The following is a 13,600-nucleotide window of genomic DNA, read 5'->3' as shown; positions in this document are numbered from 1 at the left end:
ACCGGCGGGTTATTATACGTGGTTTAATTGCCTTAATTTTCTAGTACCCTTCTATGTTTGTCTACATTAAAATTTCTATTCGAGTCGAGGTAGTTTCCAACACATATCTAGTTTGTATTCAGCTAAAGAAATCGGGGGCAAAGATTTTGACAACATTTTGACAGTCTTACTCATTTCCTATTTTGTGATTTATATTAATTGTTGTTCATTATTAACATAGATTATTAATAGATATCACAGATCTGTTTTTCTTCTGGAGTTCATAGTTCAGTGAGTAAAGAATGAAAATAATCGCCACGGGAAATGTGAAAGCACAGGTCATCAGCACTTTCTTTCTTAAGAATGAACTGATCAGGCAAAGAGTGCTGCTCTTTTCTGAGAAAGGCAATGTAGACCTAATGGTTGCGGAAGATGTTTTTTACGTACTATTATCATAAGTATGAATATCGCTGTTTCCTTTTCTAGCAACATACTGCGCACAGAGTATGATCTATTATGGTAAAATGAAATGGCACAATGGATACAATTTGCACATTCAGGTTTTCTTCTGTGTTTAAAAAGCCTCTTTTCTCGTTGACTGCAAGCAACAACTGAGATTGCTATGTACTGCACAGAAATTAAAGAAATTATTCTAATGATGAAATATTGTGGTGCTTTATAGAACTGTTGGCAGACCACTTTCTTGAATAGATAGTGTTGCTGACCATAAACTTACCATGGTACATAACCATAGGGGTTTTTTTGTATGATGGCTTACATCAATATGCAATCAGCTTATGTTAATTTTATGGCTTTGAGCTGCAATGGCATACTACACCTTCAGTTAACACATATAAAAATGTACTGTTATTTTATACATGTGTTTATCGTGAATGATTAATTTACTAATACAAGTGGGTTTTATTAATTTTAAACTTTACATTTGAGTCCTCTCATTTTGTTTTGTAGTGAATCTAGGACTGTCTGGATTATAAACTAGTTGCAAACTACATTTAAAACTTCTATTTCTGCGTATTAGTAAGTTGGGGGCATCTTAGGGAAATGTAATAAGTAATGAATTTCAAATTTCTTTCATGTTTCTTCTGCAATTTCAGAACTTGGTACAATATATAATGATGAATCAGCTTTTAATTTAATTTTAAGTTGGCTTTCCTTTGGATATTCAGCTATCATTTTTCTGCTGTTCTTGATAACTGATCTTTTGAGAATAAAATACTAGTTTATGTTTTGTTAAAGACATTGGAAATGAATGTAGAACTTACCACGCAAATGAGTAGAGATGGGATGTATACAGGAGAGGAAAGAAGAAATGAAAATTGAGCAGAAGGCTAAAGCTAGTCTAGGTTTAGTAACTCGCTGATACCGTGAACACCTGTAAACTAATGCTGTTTCACTGAACTCTTTTACAATTTACACTTGTGGTTGATATGCCTGCGTCGTATGTGTAAAATTTACAAGTAGGATGCAACATATTGTTTACTTTGCTGTTATATATCATACTGCCTGTGTCCATGAAGCTGTGTTACGGCACAAGGAAACAAAGGCTAAAGAGATTTGCTTTTCTATATGGTACTTTGGTTTTGTCTAAGTGACTGGCTGGTCCTTTTGAAGGGGAGGTGTTCTGATTTTAGCCATGTTTAATACCTTGTTCATGCTGAGAATATATTTGCAGAGAAGTACTAAATTGAATAGATTAAAAAATATTTTTAAATGGTTTTGTCAGTATCTTTGGAAATAAATATGATAGTATGTATAAGCTTTATACTACTGTAAGAAATTAAATTCAGTGAGTCTGTAAGACCGTGGTATTTGCTCTGATTTACAGTATCAAATTTTAATATCAGTTTCACCTCTTTAATACCTGTCAGATGAGTATCAGGGTGAAATGGAGTGACCAGAACTGTTCTGACCCTAATGTAGGATTGAATTCAAAGCATATTGAGGTCTGTAAGAGATTTCCATTAACGGTACTTGGAACTGAATTGTGTCCTTAATGATTTAAATTCACAGTCACCATGGATAGAGATGATGTCAAAATCTAGTGCAATATGCAAATGTTATAGGGAGCATTTCAAAATGCATTTTCGTCATTTATAAATAAAGCTACTTTTTGGTGGTTAGTCCTGACAATCCTGTGTTTCAAGGAAATCCTGTATGGTATACCATAATGTATCATTTTTATAGGAAAGTACTTCTTTACACTCTATATAAATTCTGTTATGTCAGGAGGGTTGAACACATGTCTAAATATATACATCTATGAATCTGTGTCTGTTTGACAAATCACAGTGATTGCTGTAAAAAGATTGAATGTCTGTGTATCGAGAGTGGGGTTTTTATTTGCTCTTTGCACATTCGGGAAGCATAGAAGAATCCAGTAAAGTAATTTTAGTACTCTTTAAAGCTCTCATTATGGACTAAATGAGAGTTAATGAAGGAGCAAGAGACTGGTAGTAGTTTTTATCTTGAGAAACAGAGTGATATTTTAACTCTTAATCTTTAGCTCTCAATTGTAAATGATCATATCCATGCTAATAAGGCTTCTTCTAGTACTAACATTGCATCTCAGACATTCCATTTTGTTATTGTCAAGGTTAGAACTAAAAAACCAATTCTTTCCTTATCTCTACCAGATGATGTTGTCTTGTTGCTGCTCTAGTCGGCAGTTTGAGAATCATTAAAAGTCAGCTTGTGAGAATATAAGGTAGTTTTAAAAGGTCCTTATTAGTAGACACACTTTATAAAAAAAACAAACCCTCATAGAAGTAATTCTTACAGAGAAGACCAAAGTAGTGGTCCCTATTCCATTACAGAAATGGGGTTGGTACTAATGATCAGGAAGAGAGAAAAAAATTCTTAAATGTAGAGGAAAAAGTCCAATTTATGGAATAAAACCTCAAAACAGCATAATTATGCACACTAGCAAAAAAAACCCAAAACAGGCTGCTTGATCATTATGTTCTAAAGGGGATAGCAGCTTAGCCTAGTTTTGGAGTGCAGGAGGGAGGGAGTTATTTTCAATTGGAACAGTTCTAACTAAATAATATTTTTAGCTACTCCAGTACACGCAGATTTTTTAAAGTGGTTACAGTTAAGATTGTAGGCTTCTGTAATTTTTAGGCAATGTGATTTTTATTTTAATCCCTGTGATATTCAAGGAAGACATGGCTGTATTTCTTTTCGTTGCAACCCCATCAGCAGTATTTCCTAGAGCACAAGGCACACTGATGTTATTACATCTAAAGGTCTTGAGATGCTTGAATATGGAAAGTTAGTCTGGTATAAGGGTGTCTGTGTGTGTTTTCAAAAAGTCACGATTTAGTAGTCATTACCCTAACTTATGCTACCTAAGAAGCATTTTTTATTTCTTTATTTTAACTGATCATTTTATAAAAGAACCTAATAATATGAAGATGTTTTGGCTCAGTGACTAAAACAGTGAAATTCTAAGCCATGGTAAGGCCAATGGTGTGTTCTCAACGTGTCGTCCTGTGCTGAGCCGTAAGAGATTTGCATCAGGTCTTTTTTTCTTTTGCATGTTTGGGTGGAGCTGTGCAAATCGTTAAGAGGGATGGGGACTCTGCACTGACTTTGTTTTTCAGCTGTTTCTATAATAACTTTGTCATGTAGTTGCATGGTTTTTAAATGATACTTCTGTATAAAACATATTTCTGTGATCTTTACTCAGTCCGTCCTCTGTCATTGCAACTATGAAACTTCACAGGAATTCTTGCTTGAATCGGGTTTGAGGGTGGGTCTCTACACTTTTGTATAATGGTTAATCATTGTATTGATCAAGGAAATTAATACAGCCTGAAGATTTGTAGCCTTTTTATATGCTCCTTTGTAGCTCTGGTAAATAATATTAGGGATAATATTAGGAAATCTAGCAAGTAAATAAGAAAAAAGCCATATGATGTGCTATTGAAATTTATGAACCAGCAAGATAAATGTGCAATGATTGTCATATAGAAATGATCTTTAAGAGCTAATTCATGCAAAACAGGTCTTTCTCCCTGTATCTGCTTCTATTTGGCTCTTCACAGCATGATTTCTTTTTCATGGCTTCGACAATGGGGTTTCATGTTTCAGAAGTCCTTTAATGAGAGTAAGGTTTGTGATAATCAGCAGTCTATTTACATGTAAAGAGCCTCTGTAAGCATAACTGAACTAGTGAGGTTGTATGTGTTTCCAGTGGCATCTTTTTATGGCCATAGGCCTTATACAGTGACCTTTAGGAAAAAAAAAAAAGTGTGACCAGCATGAAGTATTGCTGCATCTTAGCTCATGTTAGAAAAAGCTGCATAAGCTTTGTACGTACCTTGTAAGCAGGGTGAAGGTGCATGCGGGTGTGTGTGCTGATGTTTCATTAAGACTCCACTGATGCTGAAAGGGGATTACTTGTGTAAAGTTCACGTGTATAATATATGTACAAGTCTAATGGTAGTCACATCATAGAGGAATGAAGTATTTTGATGTCCGGTGTTTGCTTTTAACAAATAAGAATCAGAAGTTCGTACACAAGAGCAGTATGTTGTCAAGTAATACATTTGAGTTGCAAATATCTTTTTATATTTAACCAACTTAAGATCCTAAAAAAAATGGATGGCTAGTGAAAACTGTTCTGTGTATATGTACTTGATCATTGAAATGTCATTGCAGTGAGAGTATGTTTTGAGTAATGGTAAAAGGTCAAACCGTCTCAGTTAAAACCTTTTTTCAGATCCATCAGTATAAAACTTGAGTGGCAGAAGAAAAAGAATAAGCCATTTCAATTTTAGATTTCAGTCTTTTAGCGTTGTTTGTTTTGTCTTCACATTTCTGGTTTTATTTTGAAATTATTAGGTGGCACTGCATATTTTGAGGCAGCTTGTGGAATCTTTACTCACGCTGGAGGATTTTTTCAGCGTTGCTAACTCTTGCAAATGAGTTCAAGCCTCATAATCTTTTATGTTTTCCTTAAAGACTGGTTTTCAGTAGTCCAGTGGTTATCGAGTATTATAGATTTCAGTTAATAGAAAATAAATTTGTAACACTTATTATTGCAGAAAAGGCTTCAGAATCTAAAACAGGGCTACATGGCTCAGAAGTGAGAGTGATTCTTAAAGCAATTTAAAGATTTTTATGTCATTCATAAATTTGTATATGATAATACTGCTCCAGCAGAATACTTAAAGAGTCCACAATCTGGTTTTCAGTAACTTCATTGTTCCTGTTATTTTAAAGAATAAGTCATAGGCTTTATTATTTGTCATGGTTTATCATTTTAATTTTCTACATAACTTTTACATATGCTGGAGTACTGCCTACTGTACATGCCATTGTCACATATAACACATTTCTTTATCTAACTTTAAATTTGCTGATTTCTTTTTCTGTTTCCATCATTCCGTGCATTTAATTCATTGAAGAGCAAGAGACTTTTAACTCTTCCACGAAAGGTAAATATTTATGTAATTTTTTTACAAATGTTTGGCAACTGTTAATACTGGTTTTTCCCTCAATATGTTCCCTGTTAGTATACAGTATTTAGCTAACGGTGTTTAACAGGCAAGAAGGTTGTTTCAAATATCTATATGCTATCTGATGCCCCTCTCTAAAATCTGAAAATGGTTTCTCTTGTGATTTCTTATTTTCCTATTGAAATGCAATACACTGGATTTAACAGGGAGTAGTCATGGTATTTTACATGGCTCAGAAGCTGTTTGATTGAGTTCACGCAAAGACTAAGATCTGACCTAAATTCTTCTTGAGTTCTGCTTGTAATGATGCAGCCATGGCTCTTGGCATCTGCGAAGGATATTTTGTAGGTCTGGGTTTAGGGATAATGGAAGGTGATGATGGCCAGAAACTATCCTTCATAGGTAGAGAGATTCTGAAGAATGACCTGTGTTTTATTTTCATGACAAGCCCTTGACACTGAGAAAGTTAGCCATGTTGTAGGGCAAGTTTCTAGGGGCAGACATACAGCACTCACTTCTTACGAATTTTTCATGCCTGTACTGATACCAGTGAATCAAACTGTCATGTCCCTATAGAGGCAACGTTGCAGAGGAGTCCTTTTTTTTTTTTTCTTTTTGCTGAAAGTAGGACTTATCTCAAAATCAGAATGACGCTCGCAGAGAAAACATGAAAAAGTAATTCCTTTTAATGTTAACAACAAAATACTATGCTGCATAAACATTAATAGCCCATATTAACCTTTTCTGACCTGTAGTCCTGAGTCCTGCAGATCTTCTGGTCTGAATACAGGCTTTGGTGGGTCAAAGCCAAACTGTGAGTTGAACTTGAATTGGAATATCTCCTACAACTTCTTTATTTTCTGAAAGGGTGAATCCCACCGGCTCATTCATACTTGCTTAGGTATGTTCAATATTCATACAGCAGCTGTTCCACTAGCTATGAACTCCAACTCCCATGCCAATAATCAGGAGTAGGTTTTCATGATAATGTTAAAAAACAGATGAAAAAGAAATAATATTTAACTTAGGTATTAGGAATTACAGGTTATTTTGCCGTGTTAAGAATATAGTATGAAATGTCTTAAGAAAGTGCTAAGAATGGTTGATTTTACAAACTATTTCTGTTATTTTTGCTTTCTTCAGTGTTTATATTTCTCTCAAACAGAACAATACAAATCGATCATGCCAATTTGTTGTTTATGTTCACAAACCTTGCCCTGTGATTTCAAGTGCAGTTGATGTTTCGTTGTTTAAAACAATTGACTTTATGCAGACAAACTAGACCATGCCTGTAACAGGTTTGTAAAAGATCTTGTTTCCACAAGACTTGGATGGATGTGGCCCAAGATTTGGGAGTGTGTAGGAGGTGGTGGGGTCTTTACACGCACAGATTCCTCTGGCTCAAGGGAACTGAATGCAGATGCAGCCCAAAGGCAGAAAAGAGCTGGGCAAAAGAAGAGGAGCAGGAAGAAGTAGAGTGCTGGCCCTATGAATAACATAAGTTAAGCTCTCTTACATTAGTAGCCCACTGTCACCTCTCACGTTCCCCAGTGCACAATAAGAGATAAAAAGAATAGACAGTAGGTGAATGGGAGATGGGCATGGGGGAGTTGCAAGTTGTTATGTGGAAAGAAGACATAGGTATGAAGGAAAGCATATACTACACGTCAACAACACTGACCAGATAAATTTACGACAAAAAAATCAAACATCTGTTCTTTATCTTAGCAGCAAATTGATTGTTAGTAATCTTATATTAAAAAACATTTATCTGCTCACGAATTCAAAATTTTGAGTGGCTTTTAAATTTCACGGGTGAGTTTGCTGTGGATTTTTAAAGTCATGAAACCTACTGCAGGGCTACTTTGTGTGTGCGTATTGCAAAACTCATGCTGAAGGCTGAACGGAAATAACCCGGAGACTATTATTTCTGAAATGCTTCATCCTGGTCCAGCACCAGTGTGAGTCCTCTCTGCTGTGCCGCCCAGCCAGCTCTCCAGTGAATGCTCCCCTCCCTCCTCGCTTCCCTTGCCCACTGCACTAGGGGGTTCTCCCATCCAAATCTCACCACTGCTTTATTTCCCTGCCTTTGTTCTGGACATTGGTTCTGCCTAGTTTCTTCTTCAGCTTTCACTTCTTACTTCCTCAAACCAGATACTGTTTTTTTTTTTTATCCCGATTCCCACCCACGGAGCATCTAAGCAGCACAGACAGATGAAGCTCCTGGCTTTTGCTTTGCAGAAAGGCTACGTGTACGTGCCTCTAGACTGCATTGTAGCTGTAGCTGTTTGTCACTGTTCAACTTTTCTTCTTAGTATTGAGACTGAGAGTGAAGAATAGGTCCAGATCTCTGTTGGCTTCTGGGATAAGTGCAGTTCCCTGTTGCCCGGCTGTTCGTGCCCCAGAAACACTGTTACTATAAAATAGTTTTTATGAGATAAATTTTCACTTCAGCTTACTTTTCAGTACCTTCCTTGTGGAAGCAAATCTCTCTGTCATTTTAGGCTTCTAGATTTCCTCCCTTAAAGTTTGCATCATAAAGGATGTGTGATATCTACTGGTAAGGGTTACAGCTATCTGAAATCTTGATACAAATTTCTTCTTATTACGTAGCTTACTCCAACATTTAATAGCGCAGGTAAGACTTGGAGGATTTCCAAATTGCACTGTTTGCCTGTGCCTCCTTTCTGTCTTGACCTACTTGGACAGAAACAGGAAGTGCCTCGAGCAAATTCTGTTTGTTGCAGAATTCACCATTGCAGGAAATGGTATAGCCAATCCTACATCCATAGGTTTTCTATAGTCTAGGAAAAAACAATATGGTTATGTTTTAATCACAGACCAGGTAATGTTACCAGTCACTCCGGCATTAAGCCCATACTTGGGTTTGAGCAATAATGTCCTTTTAGAAAGGTATTTTCACTTAATGACTGAAAACGATGGAAAAGTGTTCCTGTGCTTAACCACCTGACTTTTTAAACCTGTCTTATTACTTATCTGACTTTACCTAACTTCATAGCTACTAGGCATTGCTGTACCTGTACCTGCTAAATTTAAGAGGGTTCTACTGTTAGCAGTCTTCCCAAATGTAAATAATTATGGACCCAAATCAAGCCACATATCTCCTTTCTTTTTAATCATTTCCTAAATCTGTTTCTGCAAGACCGCCTCCAAAACTTCATATAACTCTTATGCCTTCTCTCTGAATATTTTTCACCAACAATATGCTTGAAATCATAGTCTTCCTAACATATCAGAATCCGTTGACCTTAGATAAATTATCTTCCAGTTTCCATTGTTTATTTTTGATGTCCCAAAACTCCCGATCTCTGTATGGCATTTAAGAATTTGTTGTTCTTTTTGTAAGCATAAAGGCTTGTTTTCATGTACCTTGCCAAAATTTCTCTTCTCCGTTCTTGCTTTATTATTTGCTAGAGACCAACAAGTCTCCACCTCAGTGATATTTTGCTGGAGATACATGTGTAGCATGTACAGCAGTTCAATTTGGGGTATAAGGTGGTTTTCCTTGGAATTTGGTGATGGTTACACTGCTACATAGGAGGTAGTTTTGGTGCTAAAACAATTCTAATCCCTTTTTTCAAATGTATGAGTGGGTTCTTTTTAGAAATTATTTATTGACAAGATTCACAGCTTTAAAAAGTCTAAAGAATGCAGAGCCTCTTTGATGATCACAGTAATGTGAAAGAGGTGGATACCTAAACAGTTAAGCTCAGGAATTAAAAACTAGAGCTAGAAAGGCAGCTTTACCATTTTTGCTGTTCCTTGCTAGTTTGGTATTGCTGCCTGTGGTACTATCCTTATTTAAATGAGCCCACATATGTTTCATATATTATGCTATCAGCTTAATAGATTTATAGCATCATGCCATGTAAGAAATCTTAAAAATAATACAGAGTTTAGTTCCCCTTTCAAACCTTAAATAGGGGACTTTGAGAGGCTGAAAGAGTTGGGGCTGTTCAGCCTGGAGAAGAGAAGGCTCCGGGGAGATTTTATTGCGGCCTTCCAGTACCTAAAGGAGGCCTACAGGAGAACTGAGGAAGGACTTTTTACTAGGGCATGTAGCGATAGGCCGAGGGGGAATGGCTTTAAACTGGAAGAGGGCAGGTTTAGATTAAACATTAGGAAGAAGTTTTTCACTTTGAGGGTGGTAAGGCACTGGAAGAGGTTGCCCAGAGAGGTTGTTGAAGCCCCATCCCTGGAGGTGTTCAAGGCCAGGCTGGATGTGGCCTTGGGCAACCTGGTCTAGTGGGAGGTGTCCCTGCCTATGGCAGGGGGGATGAAACTCGATGATCTTCAAGGTCCTTTCCAACCTAAACCATTCTATGATTCTATGACTTAAAACCTTAAAATTAATTCCATATCTTTTGCACTGGTCATTACTGTTAGTGCAGCTTTTGTAGCTCTCACTGATTTTCATAGGATTGGTGTGTTGTTGATACCAATGCAGGTTGAATTTACTTTGAAGTCACATTTCATGCATTGTTAGATTTACATTCTGTGGTTAACAGAAATATGCCATATGATACATTCTGTCTATCTTTTAAAGTATTAAAAAAAAGAGAGAAATCTTTGTCAGCCCTATTATATTTGATATGTTAGTATAGTATATTGCTTATGGTTCTGTTATTCTGTACATAATTGAAAAGATAGCATATATTCTGAACAGTTAGGATTCTAGCCAGGTCTAACTACTCTATAAGTTAAACAGCAGATAGGTGTTGAAATATGCCCATACTAGTTTTCTGACCATAGAAATAAAGATGAGGTTTTCAACTAGTTAGTGCCATCCAGTGTAACTCTATAAACTGTACCAGAGTGCTGTCATATTAAGAGGAGTATGGCTAGGACATAAATTCTTAGTAAACAGATGTCTTAGAAGAATTAAGAAATAGCCATCTCCTTTAAGAAAAAATAATTGTTAGCCTGTCCTAACTTTCTTTGAGTGTAGGGTACAGGCTGAAAATGAGATCTGTAACTATTTTCTTCAGCTTATTCCCTACCTCCTTTAAGTAGCATATTATGGGCTTGCAGGACTTATTTTATAGACTGTAAATAAAACAAAAAACATGAACTGCCTTTAATGTTAATCAAATCTTCTTATACACAAGAAAAACAAGCAATTTTTTAAATTACTTTATGAGTAAAAAAACAACTCTGCCATTATGTGCCTTCGTTAAATTGTTCTTTTACTAATACCGTGATCACCTCTGCAAAGATTGGAAATCCACATAGTCAGTTGTACTTCCAGCATGTAGCATAGTTAGAACCCTGTAAGATCTGTTATGAATTACAGCACAAGGTACACAGTCTTCTCAAGGGTGTTTCCTGAATGACATGGGAGGAAGAGACCGAGGAGGATCTGATGGACCTGCTAGCCTATGGTCTTAATCTTTGTAGACCATGTCTTCTTCCTTTGAATCCCATTCCCAGTGGAATCCAGATGGGACTTAGCAGTGAGTTGAATAATAAACAGTAATAGCTAAGCTAACTTTTGTTTTTTTGATGGAAGACCGTTCAGAACTACACTGGGCAGTTAATTCTTGGTAGCTTGGTGTGGTGGGTTGACCCAAGCCAGCAATTAAGCACCCACCAGCTGCTCACTCACTCCAACCTCCATGGTGGGGTGGGAGAGAGAGTTGGAAGAGCAATAGTGAGTAAAAACTCATTGGCCAAGATAAAGACAGTTTAGTAAGTGAAGGGAAAAAATGAAGAAAAGGAAAAAAAGTCACAAACCTCACCACCAAGTGATGCAAAAGCAATCGCTCACCACCTCCCGCCAGCAGACCAATGCCCAGACAGTGTCTGAGCAACAGCTACCTTGGAAAGACTACCCACAGTTTTATTGCTGAGGATGTTGCTGTGTGGTATGGAATGTCCCTTTGGTCAGTTGGGCTCAGCTGTCCCAGCTGTTTCCCCTCCAGCCTACTTGCTAGGGGGTGAGCAGCATAAGAAACAGAGAAGGCTTTGGTGCTGTGCAAGCACTGCTCAATACCTGCTAAAACATCGGTGTGATATCAACACTGTTTTAGTTACAAATCTAAAACTCAGCACCGTACAGGCTGCTGTGAAGAAAACTACCTCTCTCCCAGCCAGACCCAGTACATCTGGGATTACAGGAGTCAGACCAGTTTATAAATACGTTAATGGAATTGAAGTGTAACATTTTGACTCCATTCGTATGTCTGTCTTTTCTCTCCTGCATGGCTTGATTGTTTATGTACATCATTGTTGTACAACCCTCACACGGTTTAGTACCGGTAAAAGCTTTAGCTCTAAATTTGCACCCCTTATCTAAGCAGTCTGCTCAATGAATTCTCTTTCTTCAGTTGCTTATAGTGATTGATCTCACATCTGAATCAGCATCTTTTGAAGAGATGAGAGTTATAGCTCTTTGAAGCGTGACTTCTGACACCAAAGAGAGTAACATGCTGACACAACTGGTATTGGTGGTAGTTGTGCCACTAAGTTGAGAAACTCATGGTAAATCTCCATATTTTGATTTCTAGGGTCACTGTAGAATTTAAAGGTCTTGGGATTACAGTGCTTTGATCTGTAAAGTACTGTGTAGTCCTACCTCTCAAGAGCTCCAGAAAAAGCACTCTGTAAACACTGATGTCCTAAAAGAGAGTAGATCCTAAGGGGCAGGTTAAGTTCTTGAAGTAGTGTTTATGTCAAATTTTCATTGCCTGTGGTAACCAGCTGTGTTCCAAGAAAGTAACGTGATCGTATGGTGGTGTTACCTATGGTTGTTACAGCTTCTGCTAATGTGCTTTTGCTCCTGTGTTAGATTTTTTTCTGCTTTTTGTGATTAATATGTAAAGATTGTACCAGGCTACTTATCAGGCAGATTAATTTTTTCCATCACAGAACTGAGCTAGATACATATGCTCAGATGTGCATGGTAAACAAAGCTGGAAAGAACACAGTGGTGTTTTCTAGAGCAGACTTACATTTCACACAGTTGCTTGCTTAGAAATACATTAACAGCTATTTGGTGCTAAATTACATTTTACTCCATGCAAAAACCAAATTTCTCCATTAGAAAATTTAGATTTACTTCACACTCCTCATTAGTTGTTCTCATGGGTTTTTATATAATTATATCCAATACTGTAAACCAGAACATAAGCGTGTTGTTAAGGATTTAAACATACCAAATATCAAGAATTTACAGAGTTAAGGTTGAATATTTACCCAATCTTGACTGCAGTGATTTTCACATGCAGTCACGGAAATAGCATCTCATTACATAATAAAATATTCTTTTTCAGGTATCGTAAGTAATACAGAGTAAAATTATATCATATAAATTATTTAGAATAACATATAGTTGACAGAGTGAAGCACCTAAAAGTCACACGATAAAAGGGTTATATATTAGAGTAACTGTAATCTGTGCACCATACACATATAGGGCTAAATTTTTAAAGGGGTCTCAATTTTCCCTCTGATTTTATATCCTCAGTCTATTTCATGCATGTATGATAGGATTAAGATATCTGAGTTTTTTACTTCAGTCATTAATTGATATATCTTAATCCTTTCATATCTGTCCTTAAAATAAGAGGCCATCTTTAAAAATTTCACCTAAAGTGCTCAATTTTGCCTTCAGATACCTCCATGCAACTTCCATTGAAGTAATTGGAGCTGTGCCTGCATATCTGATGGTGGAACTGGACTCATTGCCATTAAGGTACACATTTACCGACATAATTAGTCATCTGGAATAATTGCTGGGCCCAGTGTGACATTCTGCATGTGCAGAATTTCCTAGATTGGACCCTCTACGTGTGGGAGATTGAAGATTACGATGATAACTTTATTTCATTCCATAAATTTGTAGCTGTAGCAGAATTTAATGTAATTTGCTGTATTAAATTTTTAAATAAGAAATGTGGAAGGAGTACATGAAAACAACATATTTTTCACAGTGATGTCTCTGTATATTCTTTCATATCCAACCAGCGCACAGACATTCCATCATTTCCACAAGCGCATTCCGGATGGTACATGCATGCACAATGTGACTTGTGGAGTAGCACGTAGTTTAAAATACCCAACTCTGAGTGTACTCCTTTTTTTTTTTTTTAATATCTCTGTGCTTGCAAAGCACAGAC

The 13,600-nt window shown here is 36.7% G+C and overlaps 1 protein-coding gene across 49 annotated transcripts in view; it reads left to right on the top strand.

Moving 5' to 3' along the window:
• RIMS1 (regulating synaptic membrane exocytosis 1) overlaps positions 1 to 13,600 on the top strand; it is a gene marked incomplete at both ends in the record, with an annotated part of 345,938 nt that overhangs the window by 254,009 nt on the left and 78,329 nt on the right. For 7 of the 49 annotated variants that reach the window (XM_082481666.1, XM_082481655.1, XM_082481675.1 and 4 more), the window contains one exon: positions 5,412 to 5,441. The exons of the other annotated variants lie outside the window; for them this stretch is intronic. In XM_082481666.1, the coding sequence (XP_082337792.1) occupies positions 5,412 to 5,441 (30 nt within the window). The remainder of the gene's footprint in view (positions 1 to 5,411; positions 5,442 to 13,600) is intronic. 49 annotated transcript variants of the gene reach the window in all.

Source organism: Vanellus vanellus (assembly GCF_965231255.1).
Source record: "Vanellus vanellus genome assembly, chromosome: 3".
In the NCBI taxonomy this organism is placed as follows: domain Eukaryota; kingdom Metazoa; phylum Chordata; class Aves; order Charadriiformes; family Charadriidae; genus Vanellus; species Vanellus vanellus.
The sequence above is the reverse complement of the archived record's forward strand: the minus strand, read 5'-3'. Positions and strand labels throughout refer to the sequence as shown.